Source organism: Merops nubicus, unplaced genomic scaffold (assembly GCF_000691845.1).
Source record: "Merops nubicus isolate BGI_N331 unplaced genomic scaffold, ASM69184v1 scaffold23542, whole genome shotgun sequence".
Taxonomy (NCBI): Eukaryota; Metazoa; Chordata; class Aves; order Coraciiformes; family Meropidae; genus Merops; species Merops nubicus.
In genome coordinates this window covers 37356-61358 of record NW_008594828.1, presented here as the reverse complement: position 1 = coordinate 61358, position 24003 = coordinate 37356, and the positions used below count along the sequence as shown (strand labels likewise).

At 34.9% G+C, this 24003-nt stretch overlaps 1 protein-coding gene across 1 annotated transcript in view; it reads left to right on the top strand.

The window, feature by feature from the left end:
• Nucleotides 1-1380: 1380 nt before the first annotated feature.
• TBC1D32 (TBC1 domain family, member 32) overlaps nt 1381-24003 on the top strand; it is a gene marked incomplete at its 5' end in the record, with an annotated part of 59304 nt that continues 36681 nt past the window's right edge. The window contains 9 exons of the mRNA XM_008935890.1: nt 1381-1463; nt 3141-3276; nt 3983-4070; nt 5606-5724; nt 6323-6439; nt 10397-10485; nt 20677-20799; nt 22122-22230; nt 23093-23186. Of these exons, the coding sequence (XP_008934138.1) occupies nt 1381-1463; nt 3141-3276; nt 3983-4070; nt 5606-5724; nt 6323-6439; nt 10397-10485; nt 20677-20799; nt 22122-22230; nt 23093-23186 (958 nt within the window). The remainder of the gene's footprint in view (nt 1464-3140; nt 3277-3982; nt 4071-5605; nt 5725-6322; nt 6440-10396; nt 10486-20676; nt 20800-22121; nt 22231-23092; nt 23187-24003) is intronic.

Below are 24003 nucleotides of genomic sequence, written 5' to 3'. Positions count from 1 at the left end.
TCTTCCTTGCGTTGAGAACTTTAGGATTTTATTGAATTAAGGAGTTTCAATTGAATCACACTGTAATGTACATAAAAATCTGCTTGTATTTTTGTGCTTTTCTGTTCTGTAACTAGTCAGTCTTACTTGAACATACATGTTACTCTATTTAATGTTTATCACAGGCAGACTGGTATATGCTTTTGATGGGCGTTTCCACTTATTTGCTCTAAAGCACCACAGCAATTACACATGCATAAAAGACTTCATTGCACATTAAAATAATTTATGGTGGTATAAAACTTCATATAGATGTTGTTTTGACACATACAAGATAAGTAGGCTGAATGTGTCAAATTAAAAAAAAATAAATTGGCATACCATTTTTTTTCACATCACTCTGGAGGTCAGATTGAGGCTGAATCTACATATCCAGGACTTAAGAAATCAGCAAATTGGTACAGGAGAGTCACATTTTCAACTCTGCCATCTTGATGACTTTTAAAAGTATTTTCTCTCTTTTTTTAATTTAAAAATATCTGCAGTTTATAAAATACTCTACCACTTATTGTGTAGTGAAAATGGTGGACTCTAGTGGAGTCTTTCTAAGCAGTAGTGACAATTTTTTGATGGATAGATAAGTAATTTGTTTCCTCCTACATGTCTCCTGGAGTTTTAAGATAGATGGAGAAACAATTTCTTTTTCTTGGCAGATTCTGTTGGAATTCTGGAACAGAATTTGTATTGATGATAATAAAAAGGGAACTTAACAGATCCAGGACAACTGACTAGTTTAATAGAGGAATCTTTTATGGATTTGTTTGGTCACATTTATAAAAGAGTAAATTAATCACTGATTACTTGCATTTGAATGGTGCAATTTGCTTTTTATCATTGGAAAAGTAAAACAACTTAAATCATTCATCTCAAATATACAGTGTTTTCCACACCACCTATTTTCAAATATATGTATACATATTTTTATATTTGATGGAGTTTCTATTTTAAATTATATGTATGTATCTATGTCTGTAACTATAGTTATATCCATATCACTAAAGATAAATTTATATAATTTCTAAATAGATAAAAGAGAAATTGGCAGAATTACTTAATAGATTTGATATGGAATTGTTGACTCCAGAGGCTGTTATTGCCATTTGCATTTTAAGAATTCTAATTAAAATTTTCAAAATGTACTAGCTATAAACCAGTCTATAACTAAGGAGAAAATTAAAAAAGGTTTTTCTGGAATAAAAGATGTAGTAGAATGGTGTAGCAGTCTAGCCTTTGGCACAGAACACAACTTTTTCTTTTTTAATATAACAAGAGAATGAGGAAGATCTGGTGTTTAAAAATGGTGTAAATCAAAAGTAAGGAAGTGTTTATTTTTTATTTCAGACCAGTTTGCTTTCAGAAAGAGTACCCACTCCTGTAACTGATGTGGACTCAACTTCATCAGTTAGTCTAGAGTCAAAAAACATGTAAGTTGATGCTTAATTTATATATATGCATATGTATAAACATACACTGCTACTTTAGCCACCATTGAGGCATCTTATAACCCTGGTCTTTTTGCCAAAAGCGTAGAGATGGGTAGAGAGAGGGAAAACCTGCTACAATGAGTCTCAGTAGAGTTGTAAAATTGTTCTTTACCTTTTAGGATTTGTCTTACAGAGTTGTGTCTGATCTATGTAAAATTGACTTATAGTTGATTCTCTCTGACAACAGAAATTGGTTCTAGGAAAATGTATATTAGCAAGCATAAAGCAAAGTAGCTGTCAGAGTTTATCTTATGGCCTTGATGTGGTGTTAATTTAAAATGCTGTTCTTTTGAGTGGTATCTTCACCCCCAAAATAATATGTAGTAAGGTTAGGAGCATTCTGGCGGTAAGCCTGATACATTTAAGTGAAAGGCATCTTTCCTTTTATAGTAAACTTAATGTGTCTTTATTGAAGTTTGTATGCATTAAGATGACAAATATATAAAAATTTGTGAGCCTGAAAATTCCGGGTCATGTTTGTGTTAGTGAAGAACTTAGTTAATTAAGTAGATCCTTGTTTATACTTTACTATAGATTTCATGCATGATTTGCAGAGACATCTCAACAGTTTTTACTCTGGTCTATAGTGGTGGAGTGTGAACTGGTTATAGTAACTCAATTGTAGTGGTAAAAAGAGATCCAGGGATGCAGAGCTCTGAGGAGGCTGTTACTCATCACCACCATTGACATAAGCTACAGCTTCCTCTTAGCATCTAGTTTTTCCGTTTAATGATGGAAGATTAAATTAAACACGCTGATACATTTCTGGGTGAAATATTTTGCTTCTAAACTTGATTTGCCAGAGATTCTGCAGAAGTCATTCAGGTTTGGGGTTATGGTTGACTCTTACAAGAAAATGCTGCTTGCTGGTAATAGGAGTCAAAAATGAGAAATGAGAAGGAGAGATGAGAATCCAGTAAGCAAATGCTTTTAGAGAAGCAGAATCGTAATAGTCCAGTGATACCTGCAGGAATGGTACCTAGTCAGAGGTGATGCAATTGCTCCACTTTTCTTTTTAGGGCATAGAATATATTCTAGGGCATAGGGTATCATCATGCTTTACTCTTGCAATTACTGCACTTCCTACCATGTGAGAAAACATTTCCCATTTACTGCTGTTAGTATGTGAAGCTGTTGTGTATATTTAGCACCTTATTTTCATAACTGTACTAATTTCTAGAAGGAAACTTTAGCTCCTCAAATGTGAATACTTATTAGTTCCTTGTAGTGTTTTTACATTGGTGAGAAATTTTGTGCATTCTTTGCCAATTTGTAACTGCTATATTAATACCTTAAGACTTGTTTAGAGTCAGATAGTAAGTCCTTTGTAGGACTTTATGGATGGCATGGATCTTTTGGGTTCCCCATTGCATCATCTTTCTGTTCTATCTTCCTACCTAATCCTACTTTTGCCAGGATGAGTGTGAAAGTTTGCACAAATACAGTCTGATATATATGCTAACTTTTCCAAATTCTTTTTTTAAAAAACGAACATAAAGATACAGAGTGTCAGAGTCCAGTAAAGGAAATGTTGTTGTTATTCAAAGTTAGAATTGTTTTTCTTATTTCCCCGTGCTGTTTTACATATCTTTAATTACTCTTTTGCTACTCTTGCAGTTTATGGGAAGAGACTTTGTTAGATGCCTTGCTAAATTTTTCTGCCACACCAAAAGGATTATTTCTGCTTCATAGTACAGGTGCCATGAACGACTGTGTGAACTTTATGTTTAGTAGTTTATCAAAAAAACTCCAGGTAAGCGTTACAGAATCTGTACAGTTAAAAGAAAGACAAATTAATACAGTAAAATAAATAAAGAAAATAATAAGAAATAAATCCAGAAACCATTTTTTAATTTAATTTTCACAAAAATTAATTACAAACGTAGCCTATCATCTTTGATATTGGTGCCACACTGATTTAAGTTTGTTGCATGTTGCTTATCTTCAGCATGTCAGGCATAAATTTAGTTTTCCTGTCTTTACTGTAAAAGGTTTGAAATGATAGGAAGATTTTTTTTCTTTTTTTTTATTCTAGGTGGAAATTATTCTAGACCATGTTGTTAGGTAGTGTTGAAATCCAGATACACTAGACAGTAGTTGAAATGTAACCAAAAATTAGATAACACACATTTTAGGAGAAAGAGCATAATGTTACACTCATCCTACTGAATGTGTGCAAAAAACATAATATAACATCAGCAAAGAATACAAATGTTAGTATGTCTCATCCATAGTATTTAGCACTTAAATTTTGGTAAGACACATGATAAAGATGTTTGGTTTGGAATCTGACCTTTCTTAGCCTCTATAAGGTAGTGTCTATGAACTGTTCAAGTCTAACCATACAGTTGATTAAATTCTGTAAACGAGTGTAGGAAAGATCAATACTTAAGAGATCATTTTGGAGTTTCATGCCCTCTGAATAACTAACACAGTACTTTTATATTTGTTACTAACAGACAAATGAATATGAAGAGTTTGGTAATAGAGTGCTTGTTGCACAAATGGCAACAACACCAACTGGTGCAGTAGCTCTACAGAGTTCAGGTAAATTGAAGAATGATGTTATTATGAATAGTTATGTGCTGTAGTCTTGCATATTAAAAAAAAATAGTGATTAAGATGTTAAAGTTAAGATCAACTGAGTGGAATGATAAAACAGTATTAACAGAGTGCTTAAACGTGTATTGATTTCTTCTTCATGGAAATTTATTCCTTCCAAATTTTAAGTCATTCACTTATCTCACTGCAGAGTTTTTTGTTTTGTTTTTCTTAAATTATGCAAAATCTTTCCTTTGTTGGTTTGGGTTCCCAGAAATTTCTGGTATGTGCATGTAGATGTTTATGTCTGTTAAAAAATAAGTTAACAATTCACAAGTTCTTCTTAGTGATCTACAGATTAGAATTAATAACTGTTGATTTCTGAAATTTTTGCCTGTACTTTATTTATGGTTTCTGACTGCTCGAAGAGTGAGAAACTGCAAGGGACAGCATGTCATTGGTGCTCTCATACAGTAGAGAGATGGAATTGAGATTATCTGAATTGACAGTTCTTCTCATATGTCAACTATCCACAAAGTCCCTGCAGATTCATTCTCAGATAACTCAGCTGCTGCCATAGCACCCTGCGGTCTAGGCAGCTGTTATGCTAAAACTAGAATGTTATCGATACAATAAAGCTACTGGTTTAAGTTGCTAACAAAATCCATGAGGTACGAAGGTTGCAAATATTCTCTCTGAGTATCTAGAATTGGCTGGCACATAAATAAAATGTTTTGGCTGAAAGACTGTCAGAAGGGCAGATAAATTCTGCCTGTCAAGGAAACTGCTTGTTAGTTGCTTATTATGTGTGCCTCTGGGATCTTTCAGAAAGCAAGGAGCAGATCTACTCCAGGAGTAATCCATCTGTCCTGTTTAAGATTCTCAACCAAGTTGTTTCTTACAGCCCTTGGCATCAAAGACAAATGTTAGACCAAAACAAATCAGCATTGATTTTTCAACCCTGAGAGGAGACTGTGTAATGTACATAGTTGGTGTTAAGCCTATAATTTATATTTTGAAATTTCAGAGTTAGATGACTGTCCTTCCTTTTCTAATATTTAACATTTGAAATTCAGCTAATAGTGTGTCTTTTAAAAAGATTGATTTTTGTTTTTTTTTTAGTCTTAACTTTTCATTGTGGTGTTTTAATTTATTAACAGATATTGTAAATCTGTATTTTTAAAAGCACTGAGGCAATACAAGCTAAGCCTTGATCTGTAGCTGTTAACTTGCTAAAGGTCAGCAGCCCACTTACATGGAAAATACAAATATCACCCTACTCTAGTATAATAGTCTTTGCAAACTGTTACTGTAGATTTTAGACTGAATATAAGCAGACCTCTGTAGAAAGATAGCTTGACTAAAGGATTGACTAGCAGGGAGAGTAACCCTCAGGCAGCCTGTCTTGCGAAATTTTAGTCCACGATGTAGAGAAATTTGAGCATCTGAGTTAGAATTGTGGTGTAAAATGTGTTTCAATATGAAAATTGTTTTTCCAATATTCTTGCCATTCTCATAATTAGAACACAAATTTGTTTTAGGCTATATAAAGGCACTTGTAACTGATTTATGGGCTCTTTTGGAGTGTGGAAAAGATGATTTGAGGATAACCCAACGCAAATCTACTCCAGTTGACCCTATTGACCAAAGCTGTCAGAAGGTGAGAAATTACTTAATCTTCTGTATTAGGATGGGAAAAACAGTGCTGTGTTTCAGATAGGATGATACATAACTTTCCGTAAATTTTTATTGCTTCTTGGGATGTGGGGCAAAAATGGTATAATACACTATCAAATGTTGACTGACTGAAAGGATTCTTATGTTGTTCATTGATGTCACAATGACCCATTAAAGTCAGTATAAAATAATAAATAATGATCATGGCAAAAGCCAAAAGCCTTAAAATACAGACCATCAGTTCATGCCTCTAATTACTGCAGTAAGATCTGGGAGAGTGATGTGTTTTAGAATATGCTAGCACTCTAGATTTTAGAATTATGTGATAATAAAAATATAATTTTCAAAATTGCTTGTACAATTTGATAGATAATACATATTTCAAAGATACTACTGCGCTTTTAGATTATATAGACAGTTGGTAGGGTTTGTAGGCTTATTTTGGCCAGCTCTATTTATGTCAAGTTCAGCCTACAAAGAAGGATAAGAACAAACGTAAAATAAATGGCAAATAATTATCAACATGGGTTTTACTTAATTGATTAACATTCCTTTTTCTCCTCCCTTTTTTCTATCTCTAGTCTTTTCTGTCTCTGATAAACTTGCTCACCTACCCTGCAGTTTTTGAGCTCCTGAGTAAACAAGATATACCAAATAAACAAATGTATTCACTCCGCGAAGTACCTACAAACATTATTGTAAGTATAGTTTTTATTCCGAAAGAAAAATAAATATTTACATGAAGACATTTTTCCTGAGAAAATGTTACTGTAATAATATTTTTTTTTTTTCTTCTTACTGAAAGATTTTAAAATTTTCTGCATTTTGTTTTATATACAGCATGAGGGCAGTATATGCACATACCACTTGATGTTAACCTGAACTTTCATTTTGAAATCCTAAAGATAATATAAAATTTTATGTCTAATTTAAAGTTCATCTTTCCAGGCTTGGGCTAGACTTGCGTTTTTCCATGAGGAAAAAAAATCAAGTGACATACATAAGAACCTCTGTATGTGCATGCAGTTACATACTGGAAAATGCTGGACAATATCTATACTTGTATTTTATATAATATTGCTTATTACACTATCTGTGGATTTGAACAGAAATTTTAAAATGGCAAACCTTAGGCATTCATAATAGCACGGGTGATTCACAGGCAGAAAAAAAATGACTAATTGGGAAGTTACTGATTAAGATATATTTCAGTCCTAAAAAAACTCATATCACCATTTTGGTATTTAGTACTGTGTTGTTCTAGTTCATCCAACTGCAATCCATTTGTTTTGGTGGTTTTTTTTTTTTTTTTTTTTTTTTTCCCTCATTTACAAAGTGCAAGCAAATTTAATCCGTGACCTTGATCAGCACTTAAATCAGATTTGGGTTTCTTTTGTCTAATGAACTAGAACTTTGAATTCCTGTTATTTTAAGAGTGTGTAGCACAAGCTCTGGATTGGTGATAGTTTAACTTTAGACAGGGTATAGTATAATAGTGTATGGTATGTTTGGAAGGGATGTTTTGTAGTTAATTTTTTATAATTCTGTTTCAACAATTTCAGGAGGAAGTGCGATGATTAATTTCTTTTTTCCAATCCACTCAGTGTTGGTATGGTCCACCACTGAATAGTTCTGTTCAGTCATCAAGTTTCTTGAGGCACTGGGAGCAGGGGAGATATGTATTACCTTCAGCATGCATCTATTTTTGAGCTTTCAGATTTGGGTGGGTTTGAAGTAATCATTTTTGTGACTTTTGAAAGCTTGCGTTGTTTTGGCTTTTGAGGCACTTCAACATTTTGATGGAATTCTCTAGGATTCCAGAAATAGCAATACTGATACAATTGTTCAAAGTTCACTGCAGAGTTACAGATATTTTGGATGGTGTTTGTCTCACTTAACTACTGCACAACAGTCAATTTTGTAAACCTAAGCTAGACATCCAAAATTATGTAGTTAACAGAAGGGAAATTGACAGTTCATCCAATGTTAATTTAACATGTAGTGAATAAGTCTAGGTACTCAGACTTCTGGGGTCAAGTAGACATACAGATTTATTATAAGCAGATTTTTGGGCAGCTGCTGCAGAAAGCTTAAGATAAAAGATTTGACTAGATGTACCTATGGTTAGAAAGCAATATAAAAGCAATTTTGGTGCCATTAGAAGATTTGGTTAGGAGATCTAATTGCTCTGTGTGCTTCATTTTCCTGTATTTCTGAATCACGTCACATTTGCCACAGAATCTGACCTGTAATATTTATGCTGAACTATATTTGATGATGCACAGAACTTAATCATTTTTGTATGCCCTTTACTTCTGAAATATAAAGGATTTAAGCATTTTTTCCTCTTTTGTATTTTTGGCTGACTAGTTGCACCACTGACTGAACAGATTAACTGTTGGCCTTTTAGTACTTGTAGCTATTGACTCATCAGGTTTTTATTTTGTGCCTTTAAGAAAATTAAAGCAGATGAATCAGGATCCTTCTGCCTGCCTCCGTTCTTCTCACAGGAGGTTCTATAGTACACATATGCAAGGGAATCTAGCTTGTAAGGTACCCTTCAGATCTATAGCTTTGAAAGACAAGTGAAAGCAAATTACAGAGAATCTTATTTAGATGGTGTATCTTAGGTATTTAAAGTAGGTGATGTCCTACCTGTAATATTTAAGGTACACTCTATAGTTGAGCAATGCAGATCCCTCTGCACATTGTTCAGATCAGACCTTGTGTTGGACCATGTTCATTATCTTCCTTTCTACTACCCTAAATCATAGAATCATAGAATCATAGAATCATAGGGGCTGGAAGGGACCTCGAAAGATCATCTAGTCCAACCCCCCTGCCAGAGCAGGACCACCTAGAGTACATCACACAGGAAGGCGTCCAGGCGGGTTTTGAATGACTCCAGTGAAGGAGACTCCACAACCTCTCTGGGCAGCCTGTTCCAGTGCTCCGTTACCCTCACAGTGAAAAAAGTTTTCCTGATATTCACCCTGAACCTCCTATGCTCCAATTTGCACCCATTACCCCTTGTCCTATCATAGGTCATCACTGAAAAAAGCTTAATTCCATCTTCAAATTGGAACTTTGTCTGCTTTCTCAATAGTCTTCTCTCTGTGCCTGCTCTTTCTACTCTGTTGCAGGCTCCAGGCTTTGATGTATAGATGATAGGAGGTTATTGCCAGAGCAATATCCCTGGGCATTTAACTCTTTGTTCGTGCAAATACCTGAAAATCCTTAAACCCCAAACAAATGTCAGTCTCTTCTTCCAAGCTACGAGTGATAGGACAAGAGGAAATGGCCTCAACTTGCACCAGGGGAGGTTTGGATTGGTATTAGGAAAATTTTCTTCACCAAAAGGGTTGTTAAGGACTGGAACAGGCTGCCCATGGAAGCTGTGGAGTCACCATTCCTGAAGGCGTTTAAAAGACTTGTAGGTGTGGTGCTTAGTGGTGGACTTGGCAGTGTTAGGTTAATGGTTGGACTCGATCTTAAAAGTTTTTTCCTACCTAAACCGTTCTATGATCCTAAATCCATTGCTTGCATTACTGATTTTTTGAACAACCTTGAGGTCGGTGTTTTTTTTTTTTTTTTTTTTATTCTGAATGTTGTGAACAGTGATGTGGAAAAATGCATTTACAGCTGACTCCACAAACACCCCCAAAAGTCAAATAGGGAATATGGGTTTTCACTGTATTTTAAATAAGAATGCATTTTATGAAGAACAGTGTACTTTGACAAGTTGTAGATTTATTTTTCTCTACTACTGGGGATTTTACTTGTGGTGTTTACTTTTCTCTCTGATTGATTTAATGAAATTGTGGATCCTAACTTTTCCCTCATATCATATTGAAATGACTCATGGATCTAACCACCTGAATAATAACTCCCTCTGCTGACTCTGAAACTACACTTCTTAAACGTGGAAAAAATAAAAGTTTGGATTTAATCCAGATTAAATAAAGCCCATAAGGACCTTGTAGCTTGTTTCTTCTAATGATACCACAGCAATTTGTCTCTGAGATGATAACATCAATGAATGTTTTTATGCATTTCTTAGTCTTTTAATGAAATTATTTCTTCAGAAGCAGTTTGGATATGCAGTGGTCCAGAAGGGAATATCATTATGTTGGATTTGTGGAAGAAATGGGAAGCAGCCATTGATTATTGTCTATTACATGACATGCTGTGGGATGAAAGATGTAACCCTCAACATGCAAGCCAAGTCTTGTAACACTGAGATTAAATGGCCCTGTTTTGAAGCATGTAGAACTAACCGATGTTAGAAAGGGTATTATAGTAAAAGATTTACTGTTCTCATTAAAATACATGTATACACATTTCAAACATACAAAAATCTGGTTTGCTCTGGTATAATACTAGGTAGAAGCTGGGATACTTGATATACTAGGATCTTTTTTATGTTCAGTGGTTTATTCTTTTTTAACTGAGAGGGCTTTTTTTTCCCTTAGCGCTTTGTATGGTTTCTTTTTGCCTGTAACTTTTGTGATGGAAATCACCTCTTCTTGCAGAAATAATTTCAATGTGTGTTTTAATAATAGGTTTCATTTTATAGTAAATATCCCTATGAAAGTATTATATGCATAACATAAAATCATCTGTGAGGTTTTTTTACATTTGTCTTCCTTTGGCAGGATATCATTGACAGGCTTGTAATTTTGAATTCAGAAGCTAAGATTCATTCCTTATTCAGTTATGAACAATCGCATATCTTTGGTCTGAGGTAGGATCCTTGTTTTTTATTCTCTGGTCACATTAACTAAGTAGGATATAACATGCTTGGATGTGTTGATTCTGATAACATTGTTTGGTTTTTATTATGCATGAATGTGAAATTCCCCCCCTTTTTTTAACATAAGAAGATTAAATGAAAAATACCCTACAAAATGAGAATAACAATGAATCTAATCTTATTACCTGTAAATGGATATATTGTAATACGATAAGCAGTAATAGAAATTGCATGTTGTTATTCGGCCTAGTTGATTGAAAAGAATGTGGTACATGCTTTGTAGTGCATAAAGCAAAAATCATACCACAGTCGTAAAATAAAATATTTTTTACTGTGTTTCTATTAGAGTTTGGTTTATCTAGTCTCCCTATACTTAAAATTATTTTTATACTTATTGGTTTAATTCTCACCAACTTCACCAAAACTTATTTTGAGAAGGTGAGTACCGTTTGATCCCAAATATTGTTAGAACCTAAAGAAATTTGAAATATTAAGTGCTTTGTAATATTTTAACACAGAAATAATTCTGTGTTATAGAAAATTTAGTAATAATTGTTTTCCAAAGTTGAATATATAAAACCTTGAATTAACTTTATTAACAACATATGATGTGCAATTGAAATAAAAGATCTGCTAGATTGTGCTTTGTATTATGGAAAACTTTGATAAGCTTGATTGGGCAAGACATAGCCCAATCGGTTAAGTACTGCAATGTTAATGAGATGTCCTGAGATGAAATTTGAAAAATAAGATATTATTCTTCATTTAAGCTTATACTGACTGCACACAAAGCTTGACAGAACTTCAGTCAAACTGCCAGATTAAAAAATAATAAATTAAAAAAATTAAGCTGAATTATCACAATGGAAATCTGCTCATAAGAGTAGTAGATACCGTAATAATTAGTAATTGGATAAAGGAAAGGTTTTAAAAAAACATTTTGATACAATTTTCAATAGAGGCTTTGTATTCTGCAGGGACTTTTGAAGGATGTGATAACTAGGACCTTGTGTTCTAGGACCTTCATTTTTAACAGTCAGTCTCTTTTGTTTTTATTGTTCAAAAGCCCTGTTCCCTTCTCCCCACCCTTCTCTACCTTTCCTGTAAAAGAAAGGAAGATGCAATTCTGTGAATTTAATATGAGCCTCTGTGTACCAGTTAATGTAAGATTGTGTCTTCTTATTGATTAAATGGCTTTTCATGAGCATGTGGGACTTGCTGTACAAACGTGTTTTGAAAAGAGTAGAGAATTGGCACATATAAGCCTTTCAATATGACTAACTCAACTGCATGCACAGAGAGAATTTTTATTCCTATGTAGTTATTCAAAGTTTTCTGTTGAAACAGTACCATAATTCTGGATGATTCTGGAATTTGTTGTGCTTACCTTTTCAAGTATTAAGACTTGCAAGAGACACTAGGCTATATAATCTGAATATGAGAGGTATGCAGTTCATTTCAAATACCTTATTAAACCAAGGACCACGAGCTTATCTGTGAGCACTGCTGACTCCAGACATCTCTATTCTGTAAATTGAACCCTGCCTTGCGTAGTTGGTTTGCTGCTTGACAAATGCCATCAAGAATACCAAATTCAGCAGTGGTTAGATCAGATAACTTCAGATACTTAACAGATCTGAAAATTTAGAAAATGAATTAGAGCAAAAGATCTACATTTCTCTTTGCTGCTGTGTAGAAATAAAGTATTTAAAAGTGTATGGTAACTGCAACTTTGAAAAACCAATCTGTTTTGTCACAGTGGTTTTGATGAAACATTTGTCTAGAAACATTTCTTTCTGGTAGACATAATACCAATAGTACAACCAAACCCACGTTCTTTTAATTGTTCACCCAGCTATACAGCCATGTATTTTGTACATATGGCTCACCCAGAGCTGCTCACTGAACTTCAGATACATTTAACTTGTACCTTATACTCTGAGGTCCTGTAACCTGCTTTTATTGTTCAAAAGAGTTACGAATTTGGTCATTTGAATGTTAAGCAATTTTTGTAATTTAGAACTACATTTTTCTTCCATGTGTATACTGTGCTTCAGTGACTTAAAATTATTTTGGTTACCAGCTGTTTAGCTACATATAAAGCTTAGACTGTGGAAATAACTACATATTTTAATTTAAAATGCACAGGGATATCTGTGTTTTTAATGTTAATACTGTCTTTTCTGGTGGGTGATTGTTTTAATTTAGAATAAGTATGAATTCTGAATCATTATTTTGAAGGACCATCCTGTGGAGGCTCTGCTGTCAGCTTTCCTTTTCAAGCTTGCCCGCTCTGTAAAGTGGTGTGCATGCAGTAGAAATCAAAGGGGAAACGTAGGAAAGACAGATACGGTTTTGCATAGCCGATATATCTTGGTCTATGAAGGATGCTTCCTATAGTCTTTTCTTATATACTAGGTTCTGTGTGATCAAGGTAAAATACTCAGTTCTACAGCAAGATATAGCCTAGTGCAATTTTTTTTCTTTTTTCCTTTTAAATTCTTAATTTGAAAGTATCTTGGCCTAGGATTCGTCTTCAGTAATTTCACAGATGCTGGTCTGGTATTCCTTCAATTGCAGCTAATGCATGTTTCTAGGACAGGATTTATTATCTTGAAAGTCCTTTTAAACTAATTTTTAAAAATGTTTGTATTACTAATAATTATTAAGAGGAAAATTTAGACCAGAAGTTGGAGATAAGTAGAAGTATATAGACAGTTCCTATTTTGTGTCTAGGAAGATTTTCAAAATGTCAGTTCAGATGTCAACTTCAAAGCAGATTTGTACATACTTCGAATCAGGAAGTCTCTTGATCAGCCAATTGGTTGAAGAAAAGAACACTGAAGGGCTGTCTCAACCACTCTTTTGTACAGGTTGAAAGTCTGGATGCGCAGGAACTAATGCAAAAATTCTCAACAGTATTCCTGTTTTTGAAGGTTCTGAACTTAAATTGATCATTGGAGCACAAATTCTAGAGAAAGGAAATTCACAGCAGTAATTAAAGTAATAATTTTTTAACCTGTTGAACACAGAATTTTCTTAATTTAATGATCACCTTTTTCTCTGATACAAGTATAACCATCGATCTTATATGCTATCAGATAGGAGAAAGCACAATTTTCTTAAAGGTGTGTGTCACATCCACCTTATCAGGATGACAACTTGAGTTCACTAGTTCCCAGGTCAGGATTAAGATGAAGGACACCAGAGATTCTCTAATTCACAGAACACTAATCTATTTGATAAGAACAATATTGGCATGCTAAGAAACAATTTTAAGGTGCTAACAGTGGTATCTGCATGATAAGAAAATAAGTTTAGATGTGTTATGTTAAGAAAACTTTAGGTAAATCAACAATATTGGCAAAATGCCACATGCTCAAACCTTGCAATAGCTAGTGGTTCAAACCTTGCAATATATAACAAGAAATGGAGGAAAAAAAGAGTATGAGAGAAAGAAGAGACAGAAAATAAAGTTTTCACCAGTCTTGGGTCCAGTGTCTGTCCAGCCAGCTGAGATGTCCTCCAGTATGCCACCCTGGGCTCTGATTTGCCTCCTTATATAGGCAGCCTTGCTTCCCCTCTGGGCAGGAATTCAGACCCTTAGGTTAATTATTATTATTAATAATTGTAATAATAAATAATAATAATAAGTAGTCCAAGCTTCCAGAATTTTCTTGAAATGGGGGGTGGGGGCATCATGCGCAGTCCCATCAACTCTAATTTCATTGGAGTGTCACAGTATGACACCAGAAATCTTAACCACCTCCCTTTCAAGGCCAAGCTCTTTGAATGTCAGTAACTTATATTAACGAAGGAATTAAGTAAACATTGGTAACATATTTCTCTTTCAGCCTGATGAATTATATGATATTGAGGCAACTTACCTAGTATTTCAGTACAGTGAATACAACCATGAGTTGCAAGTTTTTATGGTCTGCCAAGAATATGCATGATAGACATTTTCAAAGCCTCTGCCTGAAGCATTTTTCAGGCATTTACACGTTCCCGTTCTCTCTATTCAAAAACTGAGTTTTCTGTGAATGTTAGTGACACTGTGTTGTTAACTGGATTAAAGTGTGGCAAAGTACCAAATTTTTACCTTTGATAACCAAATGCCCATCCCTAAAAAGACTCAATACTCCAAAATAAATTCAAAGATAGTCAGCGTTGGCTTGCATAAAAAAACAGAAGAAGTGTCACTGGGAATAGGTGTAGGCTGTGGGCAGTGAGAGGGGCGAGAACTGGCCTACAAGGAGCTTTGCAAAAATTTCTCCTTATTTAACACAGAGTGCATTATATATACAGAGATAGAGATAGATATACATATACACACACACAGTTCCTGGAAAAATGTTTTTCCTTTTTTTTTCCCCAGTGGCTTATTTTGGCCATAAGTCAATAAAACTCCTAAATGTTGTGAGATCAAAAGGTCTTTTGTATGCACATTCTGAACTGGAAGAATCTGTTAGCCCCACACTTGTTCAGTGAAACACCTCACTCTAGTGGACATCAAGTGTTAAGAACAGTACTCCATTCAAGAGTTTGGTTTTCTGCAGGAAAGCACCTGGAAGAGTCTAAGAATAAAATAATTTTCCTTCAGATGCACAGATTGGGGCTGTTTAATTTTAAAGACAGAATGTGCTTGCTTAGCATTAGAGATACCTGAAGATAACCTATTTTGTAGAATTGTACATTGAACTGCAATTAATAATAGATTTATTCTAGGCCTGCATAAAGTAAGGCTGAAAAAGGAGTTTTTATTACATTACTCTGTGAATTTTCTAAATGCATTTATGTTTCAGTGAAATTATAGGAAATTGTAAATACTAGTTTAAGTCACATGTTCATCAATATCAGCCTCGGGATTGTAGAGCTACAGAGGCTACTAGAGATAGAAAAAATAATATGGGCTTGTTATATTCAGATTTGCATAATAAATATTTTGACATTAAGTCACTTTTTTGTCATATTAAGCATCATGGCGACTATGTTTTTCCTATAGCGTTTATTTTCTTGCTTGCTGAATGGGAGCAGAAGATGATAAAGCTACATTGTATCTATCTCTGTTTACCTACAAAACCAGTCAGAGAAAGATTTAGGAAAGACAATTTAAATTGCTTACACTATATTGACGTTAATATGAAATTGGTGGTGAATCTTTTTGATCGCTAACATCTGAGTGGCTGTCTGGTACATCTACTCTTGTAACAAACTGATGTTATTGGCTTGATGTGCTAAAGAAATCCTTCTCATACCACACCCTGTGGCATTAAACATCCTCATGTATGTGTGGAAGAAATCCATGTTCATAGAGTTCCTCCTTTCAAGAGGAGTGAGGAGTATGGTGAGAGAGGGCAGGAATTGAGCTTGACAGTATTTCTTCCTCTGAATCTACCAGATGTGAATTCTTATATGCAAGCATGGAAGACTGTGTAGCTGTCTAGATATTTTCTACCAAACCTTTTTCAAATAAATAAGGAGAATTAATTGAGTTAGTAATTAATTACTCACTTTCTATTATTTTAATTGTGTTTTCTGTTTAGTAAATGATATAGAGTTCTTTGGAAATGAACCTCTTCCTTCCAACCGAGCTTGCTGGATGTCTGTGAGGGAAAACACTTCTGCACTAGTTGTCACTGCAGAATGTGTCTCCTGTAAATCTTTGACCCCTGTTTAATATCCAAAGGTAAAAGAGGACAGAGTCTACCTTAGTAGTGATGGGGATTTGCAACAGGATTGTGTGGGCATGCTTCCACATAATGTAGTTATGCAGTTAATTCAGTTTTTTGTTAGTTTGTGGTAATAGGCATTTGTTAGGTTTATTAACTTAAAACAGTTTATAATTATAAAGATAAGATTAGCAGATTCTGTAATAGAATTATGTCACAAATTTATGGGTTTTTTTTCCTTTACTTCCTTGAGATAAATTAAAACACTTCATACAGTTTAAAATCTGCTTCACTTCTGAGTCCTCTAGGCTGGCCAGTGACGCTTATGAAAAGCATTTTTGTTGGGCTAGAGAAACTCTTTTACCATTAGCAATCACATTACATGCAATCTGTAAGTACATTGGGTAGCAGTAGGTGCTCTTTTAAAAATCTTTTCTTGTGGAAAATATTGTAAGGAATACAGCAGTTCCTGAATTTTCTTACTGGGCGAAACATGACTACCCTGCGGTAGTAGCTTCCAGTGCCCGAGGCATCAGAATATTCAGGGTATTAATAAATACTCTATCCAGAAGATCTCTCATTTTTCAAAACCACAGTAACCATTGCTTTCAGTGGGATAATTAAAAGCCTTGATTCTTCAGAAAGACCACATAGGGAGGCGGGTTCTCTCTGCTTGTTCCTAATGCCTTTCATTCAGTCTGCAATGTCAGTGTGCAAAGCTTTCCATGGCTGAAGCTTCCAGGGGCCCCTTGTGTTCTGACACTTCTAGGTAGCTTTTGGATTTGGTGGCTTGTTTGCTAGCCATTTGCCTTTGTGTGCTGGTCTGGCATACTTCATAGTACTCACTGTTTGGATCAGTGTTCTCATTGGAGTTCAGGCCATTACTCAAAGCATAATAAAGAATAAATTAAATTGGTAATCTGGACTCTGCTCTTAAATGCTTTGAGGCTGTCCCTCATGATGACAACATTGGAATTATTTAATTAAAATTTTGCTTTGGGTTTCTGTGTTTGTATGTATATTCATCTTGCAAGAAGGAAGTCCTGCTACTGCAGAGAGATTCCAGTCTTCATTTTTTTTTCCACTTATGTTTTTAATACTGATTCTTGGGAGAGGAAATAAGACCTTACCTTGTCCCATACTTGAGCTCTCTGCAAATGTCATGCTGTATGTTTTGCCTTGGTCTGAATCAGCCATACCAGTATCTATGGAAGGCAGTACCTGCAAACCAAAAGAAAACCTTTTATTTAAGACCAGTGTAGACCTCCATTTCAGGGTCACATCACTGGAACGCTTTATAGGCAGCATAGACACAAGCATTTCAGTTTTGATTAACCATTGTACGTCTCCTGAGCACATGTATTACTGAGATAGCAGTATAGTTTACTCTGTATGTGCTAGTTTCTTTTTCATATGCTGGATAGATATCTGCTCATAGCATGAAATTTTATCTTTTGCTGGAGCTGTGTACGGTCTGGAATGGAGTTAATTTTCTTCTTAACAGCCCAGATGGAACTGTGTTTTGGATTTGTGACTAAAACAGTGTTGGTAACACAGCCTGTGTTTTGGCTGACACTGTAGAAGCACTGCTCAGCAACAGGTTTGTTTTTTTTTTTTTTTTCCCTGATGTACCAGCAAGTTCTCTGGGGGTGTGGAAAAGATAGGAATTAATGCAGCTGGGACAGCTGACCTGAGTTGATCAGAGGGAAGTTCCATACCATATAACATCACCCTCAAAAAGCTGTGGGTGTGAAGGTTTGCCCTTGCAGGTAGCTGTTGCTCAGAGGCTGGTGAGGCATCGCTCTGCTTGTGGAAAGTGGGGAGTGAGTGAGCAACTGGGTGGGCGTGTAGTTGCTGGCTGGTGTCAACTCACCACAGACTGTTATAGCTACTGTGTTCAAGAACAGTATTTTGCATCTTTTGCTTCCAGCTGAGCATTTACAGGTATCCCTGAAGTGAGGATAGAACATGAGGTTGGCTTTGGAAAGAACATATGTTATGAAAGTAAGGAAGAATAGTCTATGGGAATGTAGTGGGAACTGCAGGAAACTGGAATTGGGTTTACCATAATAAAGGTGGTGTTTGAGAGAGGTGTGATTTGAGTTGAGGAAAAAAAGACAACTGAGAAAACGGGAGTGCAGGGAAGATCGTATTATTTTGTATTGTTAAAAGGAACTCATAGAAAAAGATATTGAGAAATGTTATAGTAAGCTATCCTCTTATTGGGTGTTTTTAACAACACTGAGAAATTCGTAGGTGGTTTAATTGTATTCTTTTTCAGGTGAAAAATTTTAGAGATGCAACATAAAAATTAACAAGTTTTTTTGTTTTAGCAGCTAGAATTATTTACTAGCTGTTTTATATCCCATGAAACACCTTCTGTTCTGCTGTAATTAAAGAAGTCATTATGATTCCACCTACCAAAACCAAGGAGATAGTCAGTTTACATAGGTACAGAAGTACTAGTTAGCATGCTTTCTTTCAGACTGAAGTTTTCTAGAGTGAATTATTAGTTGTGAAATTGTAGCTGAAGGGAGAGAAACAGATGTCAGATGACCCAAGCCCTTAATTATCTTCATGGGTTTTTGCTGGACCTGCTCCAGTGTATCCGTGTCTTGCTTTTACTGGGGAGTCCAGAACTATACCCAGCACTCCAGGTATGACCTCACCAGTACTGGCAGAAGGGAAGGGTCATCTTCTTGCATAACCTTCTGGCAGCACTCTTCCTTACACAGCCCAGGATTTTGTTGGCCTTTGAGGGCATGTGCTGTCCCACGTTTAGCCTGTTGCCCACAAGGACTGCCAAGTTCATCTGCAAAGCTGTTTTCTAGCTGGCCGGCCTCTGGCCTGTACTGTTGCATCAAGTTATTTCTTCCCAGGTACAAGACCTTGCATCAAAGCATGTCTTCCAATTTTCAGCAACATTTAGGTTGGGCATTCTATCTTCTGTTTATAAACAATTTTTTAAAATATATCTCAGAAAGATAGATTTTATTGTGTTATATCTGTTATAGTTTTATACTTTTTCATAAGCGTGCACTTACAGATAGGATATTGAGCTGGGTGGTCTAATCTAATTCTTATGTTCCAAATATAATTAAAAACAAACAAAAGCATACTCAGAAATATACTATAAAATGTGATTTTTTTTTACTTGATTTTTTTTTCTACTTTTCAAACTTCAGTCTATACATTTATGACTTTGGAAGGTAAAGCAATGAAGTATTTTCTTTAACCAAATAACTGGACTTCACTGATGGCACTTTTAATTGGATTTTTCCACCTAGATGCAAAATTTCATTTGAATGCCCAAACAGAGGCTGGTCAGATTAGCTTGTATGTTTTGTCATTTATCCTACTCTTATTCCTTCTGTCTAATTTTATTTGCTTATGTTTTGTTTCATTTTTTGCTCTACCTTGTATACTACAGGAGATGTTACAAATGTTCTCAGCCATCAGCCTTTTTTAGCTGATGGAAACAAGTTCTTTGCCATTTAAAGTCTTCGTATGAGACAGAAGAAATGGTCCATCCTCATAATTGTTTGAGTGCTTTTTTTGTGTATTTTTCCTATATAATAAGACTGAAAAACTTTCTAATTGAACTGTCACTTCACCTGTGATTTAGCAAAGTACTGAAAACAAATTGATGTCAGGAAACAGTTAATGGAAAGTAAATAAAACCTGGAGGACTGAAACTGATGAAACTATAATAAAAAAAAACAACAGGAGAAAAAAAAAAATGGAAAAGACATATTTTCATCATGACTATTTAATACTTGGCTACAATTGTGTGAATTTGCAGGTGTTAAATTATCCGGAGAATGGCTTGCAAAATTTTACTGTTGCCAGTAGAAGTATACTGGGAATTAGGTGGAAGAAAATAAGCAATGTCCAACAGCCTACAAATTCCAGACAATATGTATTCTGTAGTTCACATGAAGTTTTATGTGAATGCAAAATATAATGCTGATCAGCCTTAATTTATGTAGTGTTTTATGGCTCTGATAAAACAGAAAATATAAATAGCAACAGGAATGTTTAGTGATAATTTTTTCCATGATTGGGAAGCCTTCAATGAAATCATTCTGTTGCTGTGTTAGATTTGGATTGCTCTGTCAGATTTCCGTGAAATATAGTGAAGTACTTTCACTGTTAATTTGCTCTCAAATTTTAAAAGAAAGGTGTACCTAATATGCTGCCATGTGCTTTTACAGTTATTAAATTAGTTTACCATTGTTTTGTGTTTCTCTGAAATAAATAAAAAACCCCACAGCAGATTTATTGCTTTTGTTACATGTTAAGTCTTCTGTTGCTATTGAGTAACAGAATAAATCTGATTTTACAGAAGTGCTTAAAGGTCTGTTTTCTAAAGGAAAAATGAATTTTTATCTTCTCTCCCTTCTTTCTTTTTATTGCATTTTGAGATCTCATAAACATATTCACCTTTGTCTTACTCTGTGTTACTGGGTTCCTAATTGATGTGCTATCAATTCAATATGTCCTTCTGCAGGTTGTTAAATGTGCTATGTTGTGAGCTCAATACCCTTTTACTCTTGGAGACTCAGTATAAAGTGTCACAAGTTTTACTAACTGCTCAGGAGGAAAATGTCACAGAAACTTCAGAAGGACCAGGGTAAGAAGTGACTGATGTAAATGCTAATTATCAAACTTTTCTCCTGGGAACAAATATGTGAATACCATAGTGACTTTAAAGGTACAAATACTCTCACTGAAGTTGGCTTCCCAGGTGACTAAGTTTACTTACATGCAAGTTTGTCATCAATCTTAAATTATGAAAAAATACAAGTCTTGTTCTTTCTGGTTTCCCTGTCCCTGGAGGTGTTCAAAAAACATGTAGATGTGGTACATGGTTTAGTGGTCACGGTAGTGCTGGGTTGATGGACTTGATGGTCTTAGAGGTCTTTTCCAACCTTAATGGTTCTGTGTTTCTATGATTTTTCCCATGTCCACCTCAAAAAAGTAAGAAACAAAACCCAAATATTTTTATCTTTTAATTTTTAAAATTATTTTTTTTTAAAGTGCTAAATTTGTGGTTGTAAATAGGTCTTTGTGGTTATGAATTAGTCATCATCAGTACTTTGTGCTTTTTTATTTGAGTTTTTTTTAATTTATGTAAAACTTAGTTGACTCTCCAACTTCTGAGACTTTCCATTGCTGACTTCTAAATAAAATTGCACAATGCATCCTTTCAAAATAAAAAAAGTATTTTTGGGACAGAAGTGGCCAGTCATTTAGTCACAGACATTTTCTCTTTTCTCTCAGCATGCTGAACTTTAAGAACTTCCCTCTTACTATTCCCTGTATGGGACCAGTGCAGAGCTTAAATCAAACAGTATTGGTGAAACCTCATCAGATATAGAGGAGTGATATTTACTATTTAAGCATGAAACCTGTTTTCCTTACTAAGGAAAAAGTTTTAAGAAACTTGGTGAATAAAACCTGATTTTTATTCCTTTTAAACATTTTTGTACGTTGGGCCACACAGTGGCTTCAGACAGCAATTTGGTCGGGTGTTGACTTACGAATAACTCTTGCTTATTTGTGGCAGCAGAAATTTGCTGGTAAGCCACATAAGGAGCAAACTTTGATGGTCCGTTAACTGTTTCTGCCCTAATTACTGTGTAGGCATAACAAAGCCTGGGAAGTTTTCTGCTCTCTTGTGCTCAGTAATTGCTCAGATGTTTCCAGTCATCAGTGGCTAGGGAAGTGGGAAGTATGAATTAGGATAATGCTTGCAGAAATCTCAAATTTCTTCATGTTTCTGTTTATTTCTTTCTGCCTGTGGGTTTTCCAAGTTGTGTTTTAGCTCTGATATGTCTCTCAATGTATTCTTGCTCATTGATGTTTTCCGAATTAAACAGTTGGTAAAACAAAGTCGTTCTGATTTTTGGGGGGATTTTATTTTGATTTCTTTTTTTCTTTTTTTTTTTCCAGAGACTTTATAATTGATGGTCTTTCAGTGGAAAGAAACCATGTTCTTGTAAGGATAAATCTGATTGGAGGACCACAGGAGAGGATTTTGCCTTTGAGAGTACTAGATAAGGTTAGAATCTAAAGTTTAACAGTTTCTCTTTCCGTAACTTCGACCTTCATTAATTGAACAATTTTGCTGATAATTCAGCATGTGGAAAATTATTTACCATTAAGAAATACCAGTTGACCTCTAGCTTTATAAAGGGCTCAAATTTGTAAGAAGTGATATGTTGAAAAAATACATTGGTCCCACACTCTGGGGTTTGGCATTCACCTAGGATGTATCGTGTTCAATGAAATGATGACATGTTTATATTGCTCCATTTTAATGTTACTTTTCCTATTATAAAAGTGAATGCAATTTGAATATTTTTTTACTTTTCTATTTCTGTGTTTTCTTTATTAGATTTCTGTTCATAATATTTGCCTTTTAGTTGATATTTTTTCCATGCTTAGGTTATCATCTGCAGTATCTAATACCTGGAGCTTTAGTTGATGTTCTAGCAGTACAGTGTGTGTTAATCAGCTCCTTTAAATGTTCTGCTTCTCACTGGCTGTCGGTCTTGTAAAGATGAAATGCAAATTGCTATCAGCACAGCAAAGACAAATAGGTCAGGGTATAAAATTGTAAATACAGTTTTGTGGGTATTTTAAATTTTTATAAAAACTGCAATTTCCTTTTCAGTTGAAAAAAAAACTCTGTAAAATCAAAACTGTCAGTGGAATATAATGGAAAAAAAATTCTAGCTCAAATCCTTTTTGGATTTTGTATCCTTTAACTTTTTTTTTATTACTTATGGTTTATCTCATTGCAAACTGTATCAAGACTAATTTTGGTGTATAGGCAATAATTCTGGCAATTTTACCTGTGTGTTAAATGAGCAAATGCTATTAATTCTCCTAAATTAATTTCTTTCTGGTCCTTTTTCCAGAGCAGTGATCCCTATCCTTGGCCGATGTTTTCATCATTGCCTCTGCCCAAGTGCTATCTTGCAGAAATCCCTAGGAAACCTGAATACAGACAAGGTACATAAAAAGAATGCAAGCAGTGTAGATGTCAAACATCTCTGTTGATTTAATTTTTTTTTTCCTTCCTTCCTTCCTTCCTTCCTTCCTTCCTTCCTTCCTTCCTTCCTTCCTTCCTTCCTTCCTTCCTTCCTCTTTTCCCTCTTTTCCCTCGTTTCCCTCTTTTCCCTCTTTTCCCCTTTTTCCCCTTTTCTCTTTCTCTCTTGCTTTCTTGCTTCCTTCCTTCCTTCCTTCCTTCCTTCCTTCCTTCCTTCCTTCCTTCCTTCCTTCCTTCCTTCCTTCCTTCCTTCCTTCCTTCCTTCCCCTTCCTTCCTTCCTTCCTTCCCCTTCCTTCATCCACAGATTACAATCTTATAAGTATTTCAGGATTTTTTACTGTTGGCTGCATTTATAGCAAAGTGGTTTGGTTTTGCTTCTTAGCCTTTGCGCAACTGTCAATCTGCCAAGCTCTGTTTAGTAATCTTATTCCTATGCAAACTTCAGGATTAACCTTTTGGCTTGTCTTAGGTGAGTGACCCATGATATACGTTGATATCATCTCTCTAGTAACTGAAGCAAGACGGTATGGCTAAGCTACAAATTTTTGGTAAACTATTTTTGTGATTCAGTTCTGTGTGTTTACAAAGCTTGGTGGTATGTGAAATAGACAGCCTGTAGGATAGTTGGTTTCCACATTGAACATCAGTTTGGAATGTGGGCAGACTGAAGAACCCTTTGAAGAGCTATCTAGGCAAAACAGTTTAATACATACAGAGAAACAGCTTCAGGGTTTTAATTTGCACAGACAATACAAAAGAATCTGATGAATGATTTATAG